We start from the raw sequence: 25,577 nt of genomic DNA on the forward strand, positions 1-25,577 counted from the left end.
ACCATAGCATCTGGAAGTCCATGCCAGTGTGATAAGGCATAATTCTTCGGGGTACCAGCAGGTGTTTGGACTGAACACCATCAGAGCATCATCAGTACAGAGCGCAGGTTCTCCACACTGATGACCGGGACATCTCCTTTTCCACCTGGGCGCCTATGGCATTCTGCCGCTCAGATCAACCACAGGTCTTCTCATCTAGCTCATTCTCCTAAAACATGAGTGCAAATGTCGGCAGGAAGGAGGCTAACAAAACAGTCTCCTGCTGCATCTTGAACTCCGAATCCTTCTGGGTCTGGTTTCCTCCAGCACCAGCTCTATCTTGGGAGTTCGATCCCACCCAAGGGGCCATAACGTTCTCTCTCCTTATCTCCTCAGTAGCCAAGGCATTTGGCTGGAAACATCAAGACCTTGTCTTTCTACATTCCCTGGCCTAAGTGCAGACCTGGGGCCACCTTGAAAAGGGTTCTGTGAGGGAAAAGCAGCTGCCACTTACCTGCATGCCAATGACTGCATAGATGAAGAAGAGCATGGCAATGAGGAGGGCGACATATGGGAGTGCCTGCAAGAGACAGAGTATTGGGGTTGCTGGGAGTCGGACACCTGCCTTTGTGCCTGCTCTTCCCACATGAGGCCCAGCCTGGCACAACTGCTTCAGTCCCAGAGATCCACGAGCCTGCACACCTAGAGTTACAAAGTGTGGGCAGGCAGGGGGAGCTTTCCAAGCTCATCATTACCCCATGCTAACCCTGAACATTTTCCATACAGACACATAGATCCCAGTAAGTCTGAAGTGTACTCTGCATCCTTCATGAAACTCTAACTGACCAAATCATTCCAAAATACCAGATGCCCCAGTTACTTCTTTCCATTTCCTCTCTATCTGGGGTGGGGGCTGGGGAGTAGTTGTAGTGCAGCCAAGAAACATCTTTATGCAAAATCACCTTTCCGGGGTTTCCTTAGAATAGGAGCTTAGGGGTAGAATTACTGAGTCCGAGGGTCAAAAGCCATTTCAGAATGCAAAACACTTTAAAATGCACCGCTGGTGATACATTTTATTCAAAGAGACTTTAAGTTCTGCTAGACTTCACAGTTGGCACACCTTGAGGTCACTGCTGTGTACTCAGCCTGTTTGTTTAACTTGTCTTTAAGATAACAATGTATCAACCAACCTTACTCGCCTTGGATTTCCTGTGTAATCAGTTTTTACAACCTAAGACAATGCATAACTATGATAAGTTATATATTAGTTTATGCCTCTGACCTAAAAAGCAGTGTGTGTGTGTGTGTGTGTGTGTGTGTGTGTGTGTGTGTGTGTGTGTATATGTGTGTGTTGTGTGTGTGTGTGTGTGTGTGTGTTTGTGGTGTTATAGTAAGAAATACTGAAAACAGAAAATAGGTTGAAAACAATCTTATACAACCAACACTTGCTGCCATAAACATTGAAGTCAGCATACAATAAAACGTAATGGCATCTTTACAGTATTGAGTGCTTTGGGGTCTGGTGCAAATAACTCAATCTCTTGTAAAAATCTGTTAAAGATTTCTGCAAAGTATCCCTCCTTTCTTCTGCATGTGATGCTTTCTATGGTGCTCAATACAGAGCAAAGTCTCAGGGACAGGCAGACATCAGTCAGTCTTAAGGATGACAAGACATGGGGAGAGATCAGTTATATACAACCGCTAGACTACAGACAAGCCAGCAAGCACAAACTGCAGACAGACTGAAGACAGGGAGAAATGAGCAGACTTCAAACAAGGAGTCGCTCTTGGTCAAATTAACCCCAGGGGGACTGCTGAACTTTCTTTCCTTATGGTGACTTGGGTGCATTCTGGTGCATTTGAGGCTATCTTTAAAGCTTTATCTGAACCAGGTGTTCCTCTGAAAACAGCTACAAAGTCAAGGGCCGGGCCCAGGACAAAAGGAAGCTAGCTGAGTGGTCACAAGCACAGGATCCTTTTATTTAAGATCACCCCAACAAGTATAAGCGCCTGGCCAGATGAGTCTTTTCACCCATGTTTTTTGACGGTATTTCTCCATCACCACATATGACTAATGCACCTATGTGTACGGGATGCCTCCAGGGATGCCTGGCTGCTGGACTTAATTCCAAGCACATGTGATTGGAGTAGCTCTTTCTCGCCTATCTAAGGAAGTGCCTCAGAAAGCTGGCAGGTCACCTACAGGTTTGAGGCTCTGTGACTTGCAGCCTAGTCCAGTGCCACAGCAACATGCCAACAGGTGGACTGCTTATTGGTGTCCCACAGGGTTGTGTCCCCACAAAAGCTCTTTGCATTTTCTTCCTAGACATCCAAATGTTTGAGGACTATGCTGGCAACTCAACTCTGTCACGTGGCTTCTTTATCTACTAATTATTTTTTTAAGTTTAATAACTTCTTTAAGACACAGGATCGAGCCTGGGCAGTGGTGGTGCACACCTTTAATCCCAGCACTCCAGAGAGAGCCAGGCAGATTTCTGTGAGTTCAAGGCCAGCCTGGTTTACACAGCAAGATCCAGGACAGGCTCTAAAGCTACACAGAGAAATCCTGTCTCAAAAAAAACTAACCCCCCCCCCAAAAAAAGAAACAGGATAGTTTTACTATAGCCCATTTCTAGAACTGGACACACTTGACCATGGAGGATTGCAGGGCTTGGCTACACCCAGGTTCTCCTGTCTAGGGTGCCTGCCATCTCTCTCTCTCTCTCTCTCTCTCTCTCTCTCTCTCTCTCTCTCTCTCAGCCATGTCCCCCACCCCCACCCCCCACCCATTACTCAGTGGCCATTTTTCTCAGCAGGACAGTGATTTCCTTTCTAAGAGCTTGTGTCTTCTCCTTTCCCTACATACCATTTCTTTCCCTTTTCCCTACTCACTGAAAAATCAATTAATTAATTAACAATATTACTTGGATTTTACTGGTTATCTCAGGGGTGGTGAGGGGCAAACTTGAATTTTTTTCCTTATATAACTCCATTGGTCCACATGAACATTTAACTTATGAAGAAGAGACGGCGCTCGGCTCATTCTGCAATGTCTGTGCAAACTCATGAATCCCCTACATGGCTGCACTTGTTATCACAAATCTGAATCTATTCCTCACTCTCAACCGACTCTGCCTAGAAGATTAGACTGTCTCTAGCAGGATACCAGAAGGTACAGGAGAAGCTGATTCTCCTCAGGAATGGAGGAGAACCCATCAAAAGAATCGCAGGCATCAAACAAGGCCTGGTAGATACCTAAATGAACTGAACTCTAATTCTATCAAGTACCCATTAACCCAGTGTAAGTGGAGCATTCATCTAAGAAAGAGGCTATGAATGAGAATGATCCACACAGACTCTTGTGTTTCAATGCTTGATTCTCCAGTTAGTGGCACTGTTTGGGGAGGATTAGGAGGTGTGGCCTTGTTGGAAAAGGTGTGTCCCTGGGGTGGGCTTTGAGGTTTCAAAAGCCTAGGCCTGGCCTAATCTAGGTGTCTGTCTGTCTGTCTATCTATTGTTTCTTTCTGTCTCTCTGCCTATTACTTGCAGATAAGGTGTGAGCTCTCAGCTACTTCTCCAGCACCCATGCTTGCCTGCCTGCCGCCTGCTGATTGTGGACTTGCCCTCTGAAACTGTAAGCAAGCTCCAATGAAATGCTTTATTCTATGAGTTGCCTTGGTCATGGTGTCTCTTCACAGCACTGTAATAGTAACTAAGGCTTCGGGGAATGTGGTGACCGTCACTCTCTGATGCCATGATGGCTGGACATTCTGGGCAACCAAAAGTTCCAGAGACTTACATTTCTTTCCATCGGGACAATGTTGCTGATCTCTGAGTTTCAGGATCTTATTTCTGCCTCTCATTTCCTAATTGGTTAATCAAAAGTAGTGCTGGGAAGCATCCCTCCAGCATCCCATAATCACTACTGATACAGTGATCACTCAGAGGGGGTTGGAGGGGTCTTCCAGGACAGATGACAATCCCTGACTTACATACGCCCTAAAGGACAGAAAGGGAAGTCCTGGCAGTCATGTCTCTTACCTGAAAGGACTTGATAAAAGTCCACAGCAGTGTCCGGATGCCTTCCCCCCTGCTGAGAAGCTTCACCAAGCGCATCACTCGGAAAAGACGGAAGAAGGTGATGGAGATTCTATTGCTCTCTTCAGAGTTCTGAAGGGTTATCATGGAGAGGTCAAACCCAGTGGGAAGGAGAACATGCAACACGCTCAGAAAAACAGCAACACACACAAGGGTGACAGAGGTAAGAACTTGGAGATGTGTTTCTAAGGCCTTTTCACCTCAAAAAGCATGATATGAAGAAAGGAAAAGTCACATGCTAACAACACAGGGCTTGGGGGAGGGGAGAGAACTGCATCCACACAGCACATGCATGTCCACGTGTTCTACTGTGTTAGAGGAGAATGCTGGGCTGCTCGAGAGTACTGGGCACTGATGATGAATGCAGACCACTGCAGACACTGCTCTGGAAGGGACGATCATGGAAAATACAGAACACCAGTGGAAAACTCGACATGGTCAGAGAAACTCAAGGAGACGGACGGCCCAGCCCCTGGGGACCAGTCACTGATCTTACCCCAGGTGTAGCAGTTGGGAGAGGGACACTTTCACTTTCAGTTGGCTTTAAGAAATCAAAGATTGAAATGGATTAATGAGGGCGGAAGGAAGCAATGGCTCAGGAGATATTTCCCCCCTTTTTACTAGTGGGTAGTTAATGTCTTTGGTCAACACAGCTGCTCCTTCCTGAGAAAACATCATTCTGGAACTGGACCAGAGGTGGGGACAGCCATTGAGAGGAACACAGACAGACTATTCTAGTCTAGCTTCTTCCCGGGGATGTGATGTATCAGGTGGCTGACTGGTCAAAGACTGTGGTACATACCTTAGTGTTCTCTTTTAAAGACAGGTCCAGAGAAACCTCTGCTTCTCTGGCTCAGTCATAGGAGTTGACCCCCTGTAGCAGCCTCCCAGCCACAGGGGAAACAGTGGCTCTGCCTGTGGTCCCATACACTTAATGATTACATGTGCTCCATTGGATCAATGCCTCTGCTGAAGGGCTGGAAGGCCTGGTCAGTGACAGGGACTGAGGCAGACCTCTCTCCAGCCACCTGCTCTGCTTGCTCTGAAGTTTAGCCTGGCCCTAGTTGGGCAAGCACTCTGGAAGAACGTCATGGGCTAGCTTGCCTGAGCCCCAGCAGCTTTGCCTCAGCCAGGTCCAACTGTGTGCCTGGTGCCCAGGACCTAGGTGTCCACCAGTGCTCATTTGTTTCTCAGCTCCAGGAGGACTGAACCCTTCTTCACTGCACTTATTGCTCACCATAGTAACAGTGCCTTCAGGGAATTGCTTAAGGAAACGAAGTGTCTTTAAATAATAAAAGCAAGAATGGAGGAAGGGTAGCCTCTTGTCTCTGCCACTGCCACTCCACTGAGGCAGTGGGGTCACCCTGAGACTGGCTTTCTACTGTACACAGTAAAACTATGGAGGGGAGGTAGACGGGTAGCCACTAGATGCTTCCTCCCCTGGGGACATGGGAAAAGAAAGGCTTGATTCTTAGGCTGACTCCTGAGCCCAAAGAGAACTCTATGGACTTTTGTAAGAGAAAAAAATGGGATTGACTACATCTGAAGATGCCTGTAATTGAGCAGTTGCTCTGGACCCAGGAACAGGGCTCTAGTCGGCGTGTCAAAACTCAGGGTCCATCAGTTTTGCTAGTTCCTGTATCACCTACCCTAGAAGTAACCACACAGCCGTAAAGGGATGGTTCTGTGGTTGTTTGTGTTTGTTCATTAGACAGGGAGCAGGTTCTCATTGTGCAGCTTGGGTTGGCCTCAAACTCTGACTCCCCATCTCTACACCCCAAGTTCTGGAGTTACAGGTGTGAGCCACTATGCCTAGCTTAGATCATGGGCTTTTTTGGTTATTGTTTGTTGTTGTTGTTGTTTTTTAATTTAAGGCTTTAATGTACACAGGCATCCGTTCCCCAGCACTCGTCCCCCACATCACCCTCCCCTAAGGGCTGTGGAGAGGAAGCTTCACTCTTGCCCGGGCAGCTAGACTGTGCACATCTGAGAGTCTGTGTAGCTGTGTGTGTGTGCACACTTCCATTTGTCTGTGCTCAGAGGACTAGAGAGGGCAGAGAGAGCCCTTGACAGCTGTTACTCAAATGCCCGTAACCTATGTGGGGTCTGCAAGAGCGGGGCAAGCCTGCTCTTTCTGGCCACCTGGAATCCTCTTCCTCTGCCTGATAGAAGGTGGCTAAATTGACTTTTGAAATGTGTCTCTCTTTAAGTGTATCTGAGGATGGCAACCATAAATCATTAAATTTAAATTCAGACTCACTAGGTAGCTGCTTCCCCTCCCACACAATGGGATTACAGGTATGGACCACAACATCTAGTCCAATGGTCTTTTTGTTCTTAGTGGGGAGGAGAGGAGACAGCGTCTGTCAGGAGACAAAGCAGTGGACCACAGAACACAGGAACCAAAGAACACAGCACTTCAGGCTGCATGCACCCCTTTCCCCAAGTGGCCTGAGGCCTTCTCGCCCCTGCCACCACACACCGCAGGGCAGGAGGGACTGTAGTCGAGGAGGACGTAACTGACATGGATGGGGGACCATGCAGGTTGACCAAATCTCTTCCAAACAGGAAGGCCCCTAGGATGGCTTTGTTCCACCTGCAGAGGGGCAGCTGCTCTGATCCTGGGCTGCTCTCTACAGCCACTAATGCCCACATGCCACCCATGTGATCTTCTAAACTGATCTGGGTCCTTTCACACTTCAGGAATTTTGAAAGCCACCGAGTTATTCTAGTATGGTCTCAGAGTGGAGAATTTCAGTCCTTAGTCCACAGCAATGTTGGGCCAAGTATTCAGCAGACAGCTCACAGCAGCAGAGGAGTCACAGAGAGTGGGGCCACTAGAAAAGCCCACTTGGGCTGTTACAGCTGCGTAGAGCCTTTGGGAGGTGATCGAGGATCAGAATTTGGATGCAAGGGGATTAAACTCCACCTCTATCTTCTTTCTAATGGATAGAGGAGCATTGGGAATGGAAAGATAGAGGACTGGCAAGGAGATTAGTGACCTGCACTATGCTCAACTTTTTAGATCGCTCATGGATAACACTGGAGGACCTGAAGCAGAGGAAAGTCTTGCCTTTCTTTTCAAGAATGGCCTCAAGGACCTGGGTGATCCATGTTCAATAGAATTTCATTGTCACCTCAAGATTTGGAACGGGCAGCTTCAGTAGCTTCTGCTATTGCAAGGTCACGCACGTTCCTTAGCCTGGTCCCCAGCTACCATGTGGAGTTGAGAGCTGAACTGTTACATCTCATCCTGACAACGAGCTGAATGAAATGGTGGAGATAGTGTCTAAGCTGGGCACTTTGAAAAGCAGCAACAACTCTTAGGATCTGAGAGTGAGCTCCTGTAGACCTTAAACACAAAGCAGCTGCAGTTTCTAAGCAAGACCACTTTCTCCCAGGCAACAATGGGATGGAAAAAGACTGAATGTCAGCAACAGCCATCCCTGGGCAGAAAAGTTGTTGCTTGATCATTTCAGAACTCAAGGGACAAACAGGCACCAAAGAGAAAGCAAAGTAAGGCTATCAGGTGCCATCCACCATTTCAGCAGCTGGGTGATATATAACAACCAAAGGTAATGGGGGACAGGGCCAGGAAAGCCGCCACACCATGGACAAACAAGGTGGAGAGCATGGAGAGAACAGAGATGGCAAGGACCAGGTGAGCATGCAACCAGGACAATGCAAAGGGCCATCAACATTTTGTTGTTGTTGTTGTTGCAAAGACTCCAAACAAGCTAGAGTTCTCATTTTCCAGGCCAGACCATTCATTCTGGAAGGCTATGTTAGCAAATCAAAGAGCCAGTGTGACTGACCAAGCAAGCCTGAGCCCAGGTCCTGGTCAGGGACAAGGACACATGGGAGAAGAAACAGTTTATATGGCCACGGATGATCCTTAGCAAGTCCTGTGGAACTCAGTGAAACACCAGAGGTGGAAAGCAGAAACCAAGTATACAGTCTCTAGGAGCGCTTTTGCTTAACGACTTCACCGTATATATGATTATATATACTTGCCGCTACAATTTTCTAAAAATAAAACCAACATGAAAAATCAATTAGGCAACAGAAAAGGAAGATCAACAGAGTCTGGGGGAGAGAGCATGGCAGGTTAAACATCACAAAACATGATGATGATGATGATGATGATGATGATGATGATGATGATGATGGTGGTGGTGGTGGTGGCAACTCAAACCAGCCAACAATGGACCATGGGTACTCATGCTCAGTTGATGCTGGACATCAGGGGTCAAGGTTGCTCTCCTGGGAAACTGTGTGTGTGTGTAGAGGGAGCGTGTAGGAATAAATATTCCCATCCTGAAATATTTGTAACATCAGAGAATAAGGATGTTCTGTCTTTTTGTTTTTTAAAATTGTTGATTATTCCCAGAGTCTAGCTCCAGGCCTACAAGCGATAGTTGCCCAGTAAAACTGGTGCTGAAGATGGAGTAAATGAGCAGGGAGCATTACCTTTGCATCTAGGGACAGTGGACAAACACAGATCTCTGTAGGTAACCCCGGGTGGGAAGCTGCCGAGGCCAAGGCTAAGGAGTATTTGGTCTCAGAATACAGCTAGCCAGGGAAAGGTCGCTGATTGACAGCAGGTTTGGGAACTGGAAATATTCCCCAGTGTGAGTCTTCAACAAAAGCTGGATATCATGAAAGAGGCCTTGCACAGACATTTGACATAAACTGCTAACTAGATACTCAAGCATAGACCTTCCCCATCCACAGAGAAGCAGGGCCATCCTGAGACACTGACAGGCAAGGCCAAGCCAGAGTTGGGGAGCAGGGCCAGCTCACAGCCCATGAAGCAGGTGTTGCCTCTAAGTGTACCAAGTCATACTAGCTAGCCAGCAAGTAGGCAGCATGAGAAAGCTGGGTGTCTAGCTGATAAACAAGCCTCAGCTACATCCTGGTACCCAGAAAATAACCTCTGGCTCATAGAACCTAAAAAGTCTGTTAAGGCAACAACTTATGGTATGTTAACATCTGTCATAGGTTGTTTCTGACCCATGGGAAGTTCCTTGATATAAATCAGAGATACTTCAAATGCCTTGAGATGATTAAAGCAGTCAGATGTCATGCCACATGACAGCCAAGGTAGGGTCCTCTTGTTCTTGCAGTAACACCAGATTATTTTACACCCAAATGCCATTTACATATCATGAATGGCAATTTTATAGCTGCCTATAGCATATGTCTTGTAAAGTTGAATTTATACAAATCTCAGCTTAAGGAGATTGGGGTATGTGTGTGTACTCAGGCCAGGCCTAGTGAAATGTCATCTCAGTATCTTAACACAGCATATCATGGATCTTGGTGTGAAGGGGCTTACATCATACTCTGGTGGTCACAGTAATGTCTTATAGTCCATTTTACATAGTATACAGGAAAAAGTGCATGAGTAATAGTGTGTCTTCACAACCCACTATTTTAATAAGTATTTTCACAAAGATTTACACAATTTTATTCCCAGCAGATATATTCACTCTGCTGGACCTCTAAGTGAGGAAAACCGAAGCCTGAGTCCAATAAGTTAAGTTTGAGGTGGGGTTGGAACTACCCTGTCCAACTATCCATAGGGACTAAAGTCAGCCTGGCTGTATCAAGGAATATCACTGTTCCCATTTGGTACAGGCAGTCTGGGCACCAGGATGGACCTGACAATTCTCAGGCCTGCACATGTCAGCCAGGCAGAGCAGAGCACTGGGGGTAACAGGAGGAAGCACTGGACCTGGCAACACAGAGCAAAAACCGACACCACACAACGGTACTTCCCCAAGCTCCGCTCACCGCCTTGAGGGACATACACACTGACATCCACTAACGCCTGCTGATGAACTTGGTGCCGGCCAATGGACAGGGCCTTCTACTGCCTGCCTCTGACCTTCACTTGAGGAAGCTGGTGCTCCCTTCTCCAACTCTGAAGAAGTCTGAGTCGTCAGACTGCCTGTGGTGGGGGCCTGCTCCACCTATTCTGTACTGCTCACGAATAAACGGCATGTCACAAAGAAGCCGCTGATTCTCTCCTGACACAGACTAGCAACACTCTTTGGGGATTAAGGGCCGGTAGTCACCAGCTAGAATCAGAGCATGCTCAAAGCCAGGAGGACAGTGGCAGTAACACCTCAAAGGCAGGCATGGCTATGGGGGGTCTCCTGTGCCATCACAGAACCATGTGGGTATACAAGGCACACGTTACTAACTCCATCTTATAGCTGAGAAAAACTGGGGTGCAAAGCAGTCAGGAGCTCTGCTAAGGTTGCCCAGCTAGAGAGTGATAGCACCATAAGACTTGAGTATGTTCTTTTAAAAATAGTTGTTTTAGTTTCAAAGTGGCAGTTCTACGTTTGTGTCTCCGTTTCTTTAGGGGAACTGATGGAGATGGGAGACTTCAAACTGACTTCCATCTCTTAAAAAGAGTTAGTTCTTATGCACATGGAGATTCAAGGGCGGCCCTTCTCGTCTCTTCTATGTCAGAATTAATGAAAACAATCACGTCAAGGCACACACAGTTTGCTACTTACATTCACTTCAGTTATAGCAATATCAACGACGCTACCAACAACAATTAAGGCATCAAAAGTGTTCCATGCATCAGTGAAATAGTGCTGTCAGGCAAGCATTCAGAAGCCACAGAGGGCGGGAAGCACAACAGGAAAAAAGAAGAAAAGGACAGCGTTAACAATATGCCACTGACTACTTGAAAAATCGCCCCAAGACAAACATGTCATAGATAACGTCACTTTGGATGGATTTTGACAGAGCAAATGGAACAACCAGAAACACCCTATCTTACCTTGCCTACTAGTGCCTGGGGTCATGGTGCCAGAGAGTCAGCCCTGCAAAGGTCATTTGCGTCTGCAGAGGCCTTGGGCTGAGGCTCTACTCTAGAAGGTTCTTTCCCACAGCCTCTGTGAGGAAATGTCTAGTTTCCGATCAAGTGTGACTGGGACCTGTGACTTGTCCAGGTGATGCCACATCAGGACAGGGAGGAGAATGTGCAGACAGGAGAGAGAGGACGCAGGCCACACAGGTGCATACTTACGTCGGCTTCGCTGAGGGCCACGTCTATAATGCTGCCGATTACGATGAGGGAGTCAAACGTGTTCCAGGCGTCACTAAAATACCCCTGGACAGAGCAGGCAGGGGCAGATGTTTATGAGCACTTATGAAGGGAACATCACATGGATCATATGAGGGGACACATCCGAGTCCCCACAGCACCCATAGCAACCAGGGAAGGGGTCAGGAAAGCCAAAAAGGAGACAACAATACTGTCCACTGGTGGAAAGGGGCACAGAGGAGTGGTTGTGCTCCTGTGTGTGTGAGAGAGGGTATGAGTAAGAATGGTCACACACACACACACACACACACACACACACACACACACACACACCACAGACGTATGACCCTGGGCAGACAGGGTAACCTTGCCCTGATACCCAGAATGTCCACCCCAAACCCTCATGAACTGAGGAAAGAGTGAAGCTCCCCCATACTTCCAAGAGTCTCCAAGTGCCCTTCATTTCTGTTTTCTGACTTAAAGCCACCAGACTGGCAGCCTCTGCCTGTCCTCAGCAGTCCAACAAAGATCACAGGCCATGCAGTGCAGCAGGATTCCCAAGAGCTCTTGCCTTAAAGGACACAGGGAGACTCATCTGAAGGTCATAGCTTATAGGGAGACAGGCATAGTGATGCACAGAGCCTCATGCTAGAGCCCTGGGCAGAGAAACTCTCCATTGTGGAGTAAAGACAAGCCAAGGCAGGTTCTGTGGAGAAACACAGAACACTGAAGGATGAAGGGGATACTTCAAAGATCTCAGATGGCCAATGGCCTCCTTCTACCTCGTCCCTTGATTTTCTCTGCTCTTTCCATCCTCCAGGATAAGTGGACTCTTCTAGATCCCCCATCTCCTGATACCTCTGTAATTCCCTTGACCTTAATCAGACCAAATCCACTTCCTCCTTTGAGCTCAGACAAATGCCAGCTCCTTCATGGAGCTTTCCAGGTCCTTCTGACTGTCTATACTCTATCATATCGACTGCACCTTTCTGACACCTTTATCCAGAAGGTCGACCACTCCAAAGCCTTCCACCAACACTGCCAGCCACCCAGCGCCTTGAATCCAATCAGTGTTTGAGACATGGCCGTGTCTTTCTCCACAAATTCATACCCTAGTTTTTCCTGGTTCCCAGTTTTCAGGTCCTTGTATCTATGTCAGTTCTGATGCCCTTGTGACTTTCAAATGTAGATGTATATTCTGGGTGGTTTATGCCTTCGAAGACCTTCCCATTACATGCTTAACTGGTTCCTGTTGGCTCCCAACACCCCCTTGGAAGCCACACTAGAGGCGGTGGTCACATTGTGTACAGTGCCGGAAGCTTCCAGTTGCCAGGGCTATACTGTCGAGATTTGTCTGTAAGCCAACCTCTACCTTGAAAAGGGAGAGCATGTTTTAAGAATAAAAAAATTCAGTTCTGAATTCTAGAAAGAGAAGCTCAGCATGTGCACAGTGGGTACATTTATAGACGAATCAAGAAAAACAGAACAGGAGGTGTTTTGAAGTGTCAAGGCCCAGAGCCTGTGACCAAATGCAGCGCTAGGGGAAGCCTTCTGTTGCACCATGGGAAAGGTGGGCATGTTGACTCCTGACCACCGGAGTTGGATGTCTATTTACTACTAACGGCACTCCCACCCTCACCAGGAAGCCATTCATTCTGACTGATGCTTCCCGCTTCCCTTTGGTACCACTGACAGTGACTCCCAGACCCGACATTGGTGACTTCTGATCTGCTCTTGTTCTCTCCAGTACAGCCATGGTGTCTCTTGCACTTGCCGCTTCCTGGCTGGTGCTCACAGTTCTCTCAGAGACTTCAAGGAGCTGACAAACTGTCCTACAGCTAATCCACTGGAAGGTTTGCTTAAAAGTACAGCTGCCATCTCCTTAGCTCACTCTTCATGAATACAGGATTCTCAGCTGGCCAATCGGAGAGAAGACAGGCACCCCTGAGGCATGGACTTGTGATGTGAAACGTGTGGTCAGAGGCAGGACAAAGGGCAGGCTCCATGACATAAGAAAGCCTTCTGCTTCCTTCCCAAGGCCATCTCCTGACACACAGGGCAGCTGGGTCACAGGCTGCCTCCAGCATTACAGAGTCCTCTTAAATTATGTATACTGTTCAAGAGAGTAACGAGCAGTTCTCTGGTCGGCAGCCTCACTGCAGACTCTGCTGAGGAACAGGTCCTTCCCTTTTCTTCACAGACTTTCCTGCAGGGTGGAATGTGTTCCTCAATCCAATGCTAAGACTACAAAACACAGAGCCAAAGACTGAGTCCCTTCTCTTACTTCCTGACTGGCCCAGTATTATTACATGCTCTGCTGTTCTCTCATCTTGCCTGATGGGTCTGCAGGAAGTCAGCCATACCTCATGTGCATTGCCTAGCAACCCCTCTTGCAGCCTTATTTTATTTCCACAATGATCAATGTTCCCACCCTGGGTCATTCCTGTGTGTGTAGAAGACAGTCTTCATGGATCCTTTTCTGGCACACTGTGGTGGATAACATCCCCTAGAATCAGCAAGGTAAGGGCCTAACACTCTGGGAACTTTTAAGAATTCTGACAGATTAGTTGGACAGTGGCGGCGCGTGCCTTTAATCCCAGCACTTGTGAGGCAGAGCCAGGTGGATTTCTGTGAGTTCGAGGCCAGCCTGGTCTACAGAGTGAGATCCAGGACAGGCACCAAAACTACACGGAGAAACTCTGTCTGGAAAAACAAACAAACAAAAAACAACAACAAAAAAGAAATCTGACAGATTAAGAAAATCTTCCACAGTTCCAAAATGGTGCCCAAATCCTTACAGTTCAGACTAAAGGTTGATGTCTACATCATAGGAAGTTTCATGGTACAAGAGGCTGGGGTTCAAGGCTCTGGCCAGGTGGCTCTGATAGTCCAGGAGAGGCAGAAATGCCACCCCTCCCTTTCTTCCCACACACTTCCCTGCTTAGCAGCCTCCTAGTTCATGAAATCACTGCTTTGGCAACATGACTCACCCTTCCTGCATTGAAGACACCATGGTTCCAAACACCGGGCCATTCCCACCTACCCTCCCAGCTGAAGGAGTGACATACTCTTCTATAACTAAGCTCTGAAGCCAGGGGCTCTCAAGGGAAGCCAGCAACCAAATCTTTTTCCCCTTCCTCCCTCCCTCCCCTCCCTTCCTGTCTGGCTTCCTTCCTTCCTTTCTTCAGCTTCTACTGGCCTGAAAAGAACATGTCAGGCAGCCACAGCCAGCCACATGTAATGGCTTTTATCATTCAGAAATATTTCTGACTCTGACATTTAAATTACTGTGCTAGTTGGCTAGTTTTTGGTTGGCTGTTTTTGTTTTGTTTTTCTTGAGACAGGGTTTCCCTGAATAGCCCTGCTGTCCCGGAACTCGCTCTGTCAACTGCTAGTTTTAATTGTCAATTGAACACAACCTAGAAGAGCAGCTCAATGAGGAACTACCTGGATTAGCTTGGCCTGTTGGCAAACTTATGAGCAATTTTCTTAACTGGGTTAACCAAAGTGAAAAAGCCTACCCTGGATGTGGTGGCACCATTTCAAGGGCTGGGTCCTGGAGTGCATAAGGTTAGAGAGGTAGCCTGTTGACCTGACCAACTAGGACAGAGGGACCCTCACCAGCTATTCTGCAAGAGAACAGCCAGCCTCACATGGCTTGGCTAGTGCTCACCACTGAGAAGACTGGGGTTTAAAGGCCAGGAGAGACATCAGGAAAGAGAGTGGTGTCTTGGTGAATCCATTCTCCTTTCGCTGTCTGGCACAAGGTGATATAAGCCATCACAGCAACACCACTCTTCATGAGCAAGGACGCTGCTGTTATTGTAAAGGTTCTCTGGATTCTAATTTGAGGTCATCTGAGGCCATGAAAATACCTCACTGAGCAAATCTACAAAGCAGTGCACTTGTCGGTAGAAATCACCATTTAAATGCACTGACCTATTAGCACTGACTGCAAATTAGCTTCTGTTGTGTAACTGTGTTACCTATCTGTTCACATGACACTGGATGCTCCTCCCAGGCTTGGAAACTCACTGGGCCAAGCAATGTGCTACAAGCCATTGATGCACTGGCTTTAGAGGGTATGTGCACAGATGCACACTCTCATATACTCACACACATAGGCACACACGTATGCACACAAATAAACACACACTCTCACATGCTCACATGCTATGGGGTGCATGTGTTCTCCTTCACCTGCACATGTCTTGAAAAACTGCAGAGCTTAATCACCAGGCACAGGAAGACATGGCACAGAGTTGCTGGGAAATGATCCATGGGACTATTCCACGTACATTTCTCAAGAACTTTCCACGTTCTGACTCTGCAACCTTTCCCATCAGTTCAGACAGATATTGTTTAAAGAAGTATAGGCAAAAGAGAAGCAAACCAGGATCCCCAAGGAAGTTCTGATGAATTTGGGAAAGGAGGGAATGTATATGTAGGTGGGTATGGACAAGTCACAGTATGTAACATCTGGCCATGCGTAAGGTGCCAAATTTGACCCCATGGCAATCACCCCAATTAATCACTTACAAATGTCCTTTCTTTTTGGTCCACAAAGATCCAATTAAAGATTGCCTAAGAATTACTTCAAATTAAAGAAAGGAACAGGCTGGAATTCAAATTCTGTATAATTGTAGAGTGCATGAACCCAACCATTTCTGAAGCTGTACCATATTTGTTGGCTACTCCACACAGAGTACAAACACCTAGGTACCAGGCTCTGTCATTCTCTCTTCTGAGAGTTAGGGTCTATGCTAGGAAGGAGACCACCCCCTCCTCCAAACCCCTGGCCAAGTCAGCTCATCTCAGCTCCCCAGTCTAGCGCTTTAGAGTGAAGGAACACTGCTGCTTGAAGACAGTGGTGATGGTGTAATGGTGCCAGTACCAGTAGTCTCCAGCATGGTGCTCCATGCCAGGCACCCTTAAAACACTGAAGGTTAAACATGCACTCTCCACAACAGCCCCCAACAACTGGACTATGAGTCTCCTCATAGCACAGAGGAGGAAAGGGTGGTGTGGGGCAGTGAAGTAAGTTGTGATGGACTGCAGATCGGATTCAGATGTCTCACAGTTGTGCTCTTTGATGCCAAGCCACATGGCTTGTCACCACATGACAGCCTTTGGGCTTTGTGGGGCTGGACTGACTCCTTCCCAAAGAAAGCACAATGCAATCATTCCTTCAACATAGTGTAACATAGTTCATGCCTCATTTTCTTACCAACAAGTGAAGCTTTCCTAAATCCAACAAACAAAAGATGGTACAGCAGTAAGAAGGTCCCAGAACTTTCCATAAAAGGTAAAAAGGAAGCTACAGACCAGCCACAAATAGAAGCTGTATTTGTGCTAGAGATCTCAGAGTGAAATCAGGGTCAAACTCTGATGATTATCAGCCACTCCCCCAGTGCTCAGATAATGAGCTACATTTTCCTGAGACAGCACGGCATGCTATTCAAAAGCAGAAAACCAGGGTTTACAGTGATAATCAGCCTACAAATTCCCATATTCTCTCCTCTCTTTTTCTCAGAATTGTTTTCATAAGGTTTTGGTTTTACACATTTATTGTCCCATATGTATACAGATGTCCTAATCAGATTTTAATGTTCTCAGGTGGTAACCTACTTAGCTACCAGAACAATTCAGCATAATTCAGCAACACAAGGCTAAATGGAAGCAGGTCCTTCTCTGGGGTCATTCAACAACAGCCTTTGCAAAGCAGATTCAGCAACTTACCTTGGGCTTAAATGCAATGACTTTCAAAACCATCTCAACAGTGAACACCCCCGTGAAGACCATGTTCAGAATGTCCATGGCATCATTGAACATCTTGGACTGCTCGTAGTGCTGTAGATAAAGACAGAGAGGTATTGCTGTCAAATTTTCATGATCTCACATCCTTATAAAGGGAGGTCCCCTGCCATCTACACCCTGGGGGCATTTCCCACCCTCCATTACAGCATCCTCTCCCAGCAACTCAACCCAGTACTGCAAGGTCATATGGTGAATTTCCACAAAACATGGGGGGGGGGGGTCCATAACACGGTGAGAATGATTGGACGATGGAGGAAATAACATGCCCATTCTTTCAGTTCAAGGTAGGGGGAGTCACCCTTTCTCTGTTGGGAATGGTGCTCAGGTCCTTGACTAACACATTGCAGATACCACCTAAATGTCTACAGATAAAGGCAGAATTTGATTAGTGATGAATCTTATACTATTTAGGTGTATGTCTTATTAAAGGTGGTATTACCTAGGCTTTACACTTTCCCCTAGATCAACATACAGACTTTTTCATTTTTAACTTTAAGAACGTGTCTGAAAATGTGTGTTTGACTACAGACTTGTCTAATACAAAGAACTGGGGGTTTGATTGGCTTAAGTTCTTCAAGCCTGGGTAAACTCTGGTTGTAGAGCTTGGTTCTTGCTTCCCGACCCAGGGTCATAGCTATTGGACAATAGCTGCTCAAAGGTCACTGTCAACACTGCTCTGCAGTCTGACTTGGTCAGGGTCAGCAAGAAGTCATTGGAATTCAGGTCGATATTTCAGAAAACTGTCAAATCTTGCACTACCACACTGGGAGCCCCTTGAAGACAGAAACATAACATTGACAACCACTGTGACAGGTCTAGACCACAGTGTCAGGCACGAAGGCGTGGCTCAAAGGTTAACAGCACTTGCTCTCACAGAGGACCTGGGTTCGGTTCCCAGCACTCACATGATGGCTCACAATCATCTGTAACTCCAGCACTAGGGGATTAAAACCCCTCTTCTGACTTCTGTGGGTACCAGGCACACACATGTGCACATACACACATAGTAGTGGAACACTCATACACATAAAATTAAATTTTAAAAAATCTAAAAATATTTTCAAAGTGCCAGACTTGAATAATTCAGCAGAATCTTTTGGCTTGAGATAGGCGTAGGAGATTTCCCACATTACTCATAAAGTATGGCTCGGGGTAAGATTCTTAAGACCACCAGCTGGTAAGGACAGAAGCTGAGGTATGTGTGGCATCAGGCTTTGATACTCAAGCCACTCTTGGGTCCCAGGATCCACACTGAATACCACACACAGGCTCCATGGAAGCACTCCCCACAGCTCTATCACCTAGAGAGATCCAAACATAAAAGTGACCTTATGTGTCCACCACGACAACAGTCAGGCAGAATGAAACTGTGACCACACTATAATCCAGGCTTGTCAGAAAGTCAAACCCCTCCTTCTGGAGATGGAACGTGTCACCCTCAGGATCTGGGGTACAGGGTTGTATGGCACACCTAGACTTGGTCACCACAGTGATCTCATATTTACCTGCATGGCCAGGCAGAGTGTGTTGAGCATGATGAGGACGAACATCATGTATTCAAAAGGCGAGGAGTTCACCACATACCAGAACTTGTACTGGTAGGGGTTCTTGGGGATGTATCTCCTTAAGGGGCGTGCTTTCAAGGCATATTCAACACACTGACGCTGAAAAGGTAGAAAAGGGCAAACACAGGGGTTCTGAGAGCTTCCAGGGAAGGAGCACAAAGTGGTCATCTGCCTAGAAGTGCTCACTTTGGCCCTCAAGGAAGTGACTGTGAACAACAGTGAGTCTCTGGTAGGACCTAGAATTTGCCTTGTGTGTTGGAGCCCACTAGGTCTCCTAGTGGCTGGACAGCATAAGGGTTGACTGGACCACAGGCCTGGGTAACTAGCAAGGGGGAGGTCTTTTGCTCCACCCCTTGGCATTGTTATAAATAGACCTTTGGAATAAAGTTCTGGGCCCATTTGGATAAGGATCCAGGCCCACCTGAGTCTATCCTGTGTTTTCTCTCTGCTTCTTAACTCTCTAACTAAGTCTCTTATCCCTCATTCCTCAAGAGTTCCTGGGGTAAATAAGTGTGGGGGCTGGTCCCCCACACTGGTGGTAACTTCAAGAAGCAAGCAGAACAGCCTGAGTGCTGGCTCAGACTTGAAGGCGGAGCTCATGCAGCTTCTGCTGAGACTCTTGCAAGGGGTGGGGGGCTTGAACCAAGCCTTGTCAGGCCTTTCTTTGCCAGTAGGTGGTGATGCCGGGTCGCCTATGTTGTCCTCCAGAAGAAGAGGCCAGCTGAGGACAGGCACGGAATCTTCAAGAAGTATAGAGGCTTCAAGAACTATAGAGTACTTTCTGAGGCTGGAAGCTCTCTGGACACTCTAGCAGATTCATAAAAGACGCCTGGACAGTCTTATTTTGTTTGTTTGTTTTTGTTTTTTGTTTTTCGAGATAGGGATTCTCTGTAGCTTTGGAGCCTGTCCTGGACTAGTTCTGTAGACAAGGCTAGTCTCGAACTCATAGAGATCCGCCTGCCTCTGCCTCCTGAGTGCTGGGATTACAGGTGTGCGCCATCACCGCCCGGCCATCTGTCCAGTCTTATGGGAGTGGGAGCTTACCATGCTCTCCTCAGCATCTCCAGAGAATGGTTAGTAATGATGGGGAGACTGAACTAAGTTTGGCTCTAAACAGACCACTGTCCTTCTACTTACTCTGGGACAGATACCAGTTCCTTTTTGGAGCAAGCTGAGAGGGAGCCTCCAGTTGGCCTCCAGGCTTGCTCCTACCTCCATCCCTCCCTCCACCCCTTCTTCCAACCCCTTTTCTCCTTACCTCCCTCCCCCTCCTCTGCCTTCACTCCAGACACAACAGGCTTCAGACAAGTTCTCTGTGTTTGGGACTTAGTGTCACTCCGACTCTAGGGACACCAGATTCGAGCCTATTTGGGACTTTAGGTTCCCACACACACATAACACCAACTCTGCATAGTTTACCTAGCCCAGTCTTCACTCTTGTCTTCTATGGGTAGGCCCTCCAGATTATCACTGGTAGAGTCTACAGGGACACTCTGACATAGGAAAGTTCTTCCACAAACCAAGGCAGCATGCCCTCGCATGGGGTCACAGTTGCCACCTGGGCAGGGGTACCTCATAATACCATGGGCACTGTTGCAGGAAGCCCTCACTGCTAGATCATTCTTGCTCACCATGTCACCATAAAAGCAGAGATGTGTCTGGCAGAAGACAGAGGAAAACCCTCAGAACAGACTTTCGAACTCATATACTAAAGGTTCAAAAGAATGTCTAAGGGGTAAACTCCCTCATGCCTTCATAAACAGCCTCTAAATGAGATAAGGGGCCAAGACTCTAGGAGCAGTGATGCACTTAATGGCACTGAGCATGTCCAGGCAGAGCAGGGCCAGAGCACAGGCTCTTGGTTTTCTTGCTTTATCTCACAGTGAGAGCCAAGGCTCCTTCCTACTTCTACCAGGGCAGCTAAGATAGGGAGGGAGATGAACAATGCCTGGAAAACTTTCATGCCAAGTTCAGATTTTCTGACTCTTCCTACTAAATGACAGCTTATTTTCATTGAAGGCAACTGTGGTCCCCGGAAGACCTTTGGCAATCTCTGGGAATGTTTTGGCTCCCTAATGGAAGAAGGGGATGCCAGTACATTGAATGGGTAGAGGCCAGGGATTCTGCTTCTTGCCCCATAGTTGTGCCGGGGAGCACAAACAAGAAGGATGAGCCTACAACATCAATAGCACCAAGATGAAGGAAGTCTGAAGCAAGCAGGCATCAAAGAGCCTCTCCATGGGGACTGTGTGAGTTTGAGTGAGTTAGTGAGTGAGTTCCGGCTCTGGGTCACAGCGCCATACAAGAGTCTAAACCATGAGTGGTCAGCCATGACCATGGGTTGTGGCCTTGGTGTTCTCTGACCCCTCACCACAAGCTTGGGGACTGTTTTCCCCAGTCATAGTCTATTCTGGGTCTGGTGACCACCTCTGCAGAGACTCAACATGGCTGATGGTGTGCTCTGAACAGGGCCTGAAGTGGGGTGAACCCTCTCCTCTGTGTAGAGAAAGCCACTGGCGAGGAGGTGCTCTGCTGTTGCTTGAGGGACAGAGACACAAAGAGTGTGTGACTTTAACCTGGTTTTTGTCGAGCTCACAGTTCTTATATTCTTTTTCTCCTTGTTCCTGGAAGGTGACGATAACGAAGCCCACAAAGATGTTCATCATGAAGAAGGCAACAATGATGATGTAGATGATGAAGAAGATGGAGATCTCCACACGGTAGTTGTAGATGGGACCAACGTTCTCTCCATTCGAGTCAATGGCTTTATACAGCAACCTGGAAAAAAATAGGAAAATTGGGTGAGAACCTGCCAACCCCACAGTTCAAGCAGCCCACCCAGTCCACTGCCCCACCAGATGCTCCCAGAATTCCTCTGCACAGTTATGGGATGGGCAGACATCAAGGTCTCTGAACACAGCCCGGTCACTGAGGCATCTTCAGCCTTAGGCCCAGATAGCTAGTATACAGATGAGGGATTACCCAGATACAATCATCCAGAGAATATCTGGAGAACTGAAAAAAATCAAAAGGATTTCACAGTCAGCAATGCCACCTTCTAGTAACAGATAAGAGATAAGGAGCATCACACTAACATATTGAAGGAGCTGAAACCTGTGCGTGCACTGACAGACACCCAGTACCCAAACAAGATTTCTAAAGTTAAGGGCACTCCAGTGTCAGACAGAACCCCTACGAAGAAGGACATTACCATAAACCACCCAATTTCAACTAACCCCCTAATACAGTCAGTCCTTCCTGACCTCACCCCATGTGCAAAGGCTCGTATGGCCGGCCTCTCTTTTCATCTTTCCTTTTCCCTAGAAGGGCAGGTGTTACCGCCACCCCCTACTTGTTGATGATCAGACAGGCATCTAAGTGCCAAAGTCACAGTCCCCAGGGGCAGAGTCCAGAGCTGGGCTCAGGTCCTTGTAGCTCCAAGCCCCAGACTGAATCACACCCCATCAGCTGCCCCAATAACTCACTGAGGCATGGTGTCTCAAACCTTACATCACCACAGTGTCTTGCTCTTCCTCTACACCTTTCCTCCTAGATCAGCTTCCTAGGAGGTGAACCATTCATTACTCAGCTGTCCATAGAAGCTTCTGAGAATGTCCTTCACAGCCACCTGAGAGCAACCAGCAGGAGCCAGTTTGGGCGCTTGCCTCCTAAAGCTCCTCTGGGCATGACATCTGAAGGAAGCCAACAGGGTGCTACAGACACCCCTTTGCCTTTTATTTTCTTCCTTCTTTATGTTCTGGTACTCTAACTCACCCAGACCCCAGCCATTCAGCCAGAGCCCACTCCATACTAGGAGTGATTATGTGACATTTCCATTAGCTCTAGGATCTGAGGGAGGACCAGTGCCATGGTCATGTGATTTCCTCCACACTGCCTAACACAGCATATTGCATGGAGTTGATATCAAAGGCATAATTTATGAATGAGTGTTGGAGCACCTTCATGAAAGAAACGGCATGGTAGCATCTGTCCATGCCTGGTACACATCAGAGCTCATTATGTACCATAATGAGTGAATGAATGACAGTTTGGATGCTGTCAAATTCTCTTTAAGAACACCAGAAGGGCATCTACCAACAGCAGTTAATACAGCAAATGCCTCTTAGGTCCTCCTGAACTACAGATGCTGCCCTGGCCTTTCACATCTGAAGCCAGAAATGAGACACCGACGTTTAACACCTGCCTATTCAGATGGAGGAGCCACAAGATGGGCAAGGAATGATGACAAGTTACCCACAGTCAGTCACAGGCAAGCTTGCCAGCTGTGACAACCAAAAGCAGAACCCCTGTCCTGGAAGGACGACAGCCCAGAGTCCCCAAGCAGCAAGTAGGTACCTCCTGGGGAGACTGGCTGTCCTTTATACTCACGCAGGCCAGCCCTCAAAAGTTGAGACTGTGAAGAGCGCCATCATGGCTGAAAGGACATTATCAAAATTGAAATCACTGTTCTGCCAGATCCTCTCACGGACCACAGGACTGTCGACATCCCCATCCTTATAAAGAATGAAAAGCCCCCTAGAGGAGAAAGGAGTTAGAGTCATCTTGGCTTCACATAGGAAAGTGTTGGTTCTGAACATCATATGTAGCCCCAGCCAGATCACACACACACACACACACACACACACACACACACACACACACACACACACACACAGCCCAGATGGAGTTTCTCCCTTTCTCCTCCACATTTAATCTGCTCTATACCTCAATTAAGTCTCCAGTCATGACCAGTGCAAAGGGCACTCTCCAGGGTAGGAGTGGCTGGCGATCCAGTGTGCACCTGTTAGCAGTTAGGCATGCCCAAACAGTAAATGTTAGAATTCCTAGCCACTCCTCCATGACCGAGCACGTGCTGGTAAAATGCTTAGTCATCCCAGGGCCTTATGTCCTATGTAATCTGTGCACTGAGTGATCATGTAATTTTTGTGCAGTGTAATCATGTAATCTATGTGCATGCATGGCATAGCTATGTAAGCCCATATGCGCATGTGTGTGGGGAGGGGGGAATCTATAAAAGTGGGTTCCACATATCCCTCCTCCTCTTCCTGCATGATTTTTCCATAGGCCTAAGCACATCCCTTCTGTTCCCTTCCCTTAATAAACTCTTATAGTGGGCTTTGTTAACCTAGTAGGTTTTGTTGTATCTCGTGGCTTTTGGCTTTTCTCAAATGGTAAACAGTACCACTTAATGAATAACACTGTGCCACTTAATAAATAACAGTAAATGTCCTCATGTAAGAGGGGCTACAAATACATGTGGAAGAAACAATATTTTGACCACAGAGTTCCACAGACTCTGAGAAACAAGCAAAGGTATATGCTTATCCACATTCTAGTTTCAACAAATCTTGTTACTTTTCAGACCATTGATATTCTCAATTTTCTTTCCAAAAGAACTTCTGTAATTGCTGTCACACACCATTTCTTACAGAAATGTACTTGTGGAAGGAACCCATGAGATAAAGCCTCTCCCTGATATTTCACAGAAACAGGCAGCTAGAGGAAAGGCCCATGACACCACACTGTGGCTGCACTAAGCAGCTTGGAGGAGGTACTCTGCATCCCTCAGCCCAGGCTAACAGCATCCCTGGAGCTGCATGTAGTCATAGGCAGATTGTATCCGATTCCCCATGGCCACATCATTTGTTCAAGAAAACCCAAACCAATGCATACAGGGCAGGCAGCTAGACCCCAGCCAAATGTAACTCTAAAAGGTCAGGGACACAGATTTTCTGTAGCCTTAAGCTCTGGGTAATGCATGTGTGGACTGCAAACATTCCATATTAACTGAACATCTTGGCTTATAAGATGTGAGCGTTTCTTGCTGTTTCTCTGCTGCTGGCTGTTATGAACAGAAATATGTCCAAAATGTGGGCACTAGGAACAAGGAGCACAGAAGTCTGCCAAGTCTTCTAGAAGAGGGTAACCCACTACTGAACACTGGGAACTAAGCTGCAAGCCTGGGAGAACACCATTCAAAGTCCACTTTTTATCCAGCAGGGGAGATACTGGTGGCCCTTGGCCACTGTTCTTTCAGGACCCCTCCCCCCAGCTTAGAAGATCTATACTAAACAGCTAGAGCCAGCTACTCATTCTTTGGGGATGATACAAATGTGTTCAGCCTTAGAGACGCTGGCTAAGCGATAATGAATCATGGTCTCACTTTACTTGGGTTTCACCTGGACTTGAAAACATAAACAACAAAAGTCAAATCACTGTCCTTCCAGGCGTGAGCTGAGTGGGCAGGCCTCTTATTCCCTGAGAGAAACCCCTGGAATGCTAACATGAGTCAACCCACGAGGCTTGCTGTCCTCTCAGATTCCCTAGCTGGCTCTCGGGGTACCCACCTGCACTCTTCAGGGTTACTTTTGGCCTCGTCTGTGCATCGATAGAACTTCCCCTGGACACAAAGCAGATGAAGAGTCAAATATGGGCTCTTCTGATGGAAACCAACTCCAGCCCTGGGCGGGAGGGTTTCCTACCTTGAACAACTGGACCCCAATGCATGCAAACATGAACTGGAGCAGGGTGGTGACGATCATGATGTTGCCAATGGTTCGGATGGCCACAAAGACACACTGGACAACGTGCTGGGGAGAGAACAGAGAGATGATGGAAGGCGGATACCCCACTTCTTGGTTTTAGTCATGGGAGAAGTTAACACCAGGCCAGGGCTTCTATGCTTGGGTGCATTTTGATATGAATTTCTAACTGTTCTAACCCCATGCTGTGTTTTCCTGGTTACCTACTGCATAAGTACTGTGTTCATTATGACGTGCACTTTTATTTTTATTACATTTTTATTACATTTATTTAGTGTGTGTGTGTGTGTGTGTGTGTGTGTGTGTGTGTGTGTGTAAGCCAGAGGACAACATGCCAACATGCAGGAGCTGGTTCTCTCCTTGCACATGGATCCCAGAGATTCAACTGGGTCACCAGGCTATGTGCCTTAACCCACTGAGCCATTCAAAAACATTTTTAAAAAAGATTTATTTATTTATTATGTATACAGTATTCTGTCTGCATGT

The 25,577-nt window shown here is 47.2% G+C and overlaps 1 protein-coding gene across 12 annotated transcripts in view; it reads right to left on the reverse strand.

The window, feature by feature from the left end:
* Window positions 1–25,577, reverse strand: part of Cacna1d (calcium voltage-gated channel subunit alpha1 D) — a 307,097-nt gene that overhangs the window by 38,640 nt on the left and 242,880 nt on the right. For 5 of the 12 annotated variants that reach the window (XM_036198989.1, XM_036198987.1, XM_036198984.1 and 2 more), the window contains 10 exons: window positions 25,032–25,139; window positions 24,897–24,949; window positions 22,918–23,064; window positions 21,105–21,306; window positions 18,469–18,627; window positions 16,886–16,996; window positions 10,608–10,691; window positions 4,574–4,618; window positions 4,021–4,149; window positions 494–559 (listed from right to left, as the gene is read on the reverse strand). In XM_036198989.1, the coding sequence (XP_036054882.1) occupies window positions 494–559; window positions 4,021–4,149; window positions 4,574–4,618; window positions 10,608–10,691; window positions 16,886–16,996; window positions 18,469–18,627; window positions 21,105–21,306; window positions 22,918–23,064; window positions 24,897–24,949; window positions 25,032–25,139 (1,104 nt within the window). Of the gene's footprint in view, window positions 1–493; window positions 560–4,020; window positions 4,150–4,573; window positions 4,619–10,607; window positions 10,692–11,128; window positions 11,213–16,885; window positions 16,997–18,468; window positions 18,628–21,104; window positions 21,307–22,917; window positions 23,065–24,896; window positions 24,950–25,031; window positions 25,140–25,577 lie in introns of all 12 variants that reach the window. The other 7 variants (XM_036198990.1, XM_036198985.1, XM_036198992.1 and 4 more) reach the window with 3 other exon arrangements.

Source organism: Onychomys torridus, chromosome 9, assembly GCF_903995425.1.
Source record: "Onychomys torridus chromosome 9, mOncTor1.1, whole genome shotgun sequence".
NCBI lineage: Eukaryota > Metazoa > Chordata > Mammalia > Rodentia > Cricetidae > Onychomys > Onychomys torridus.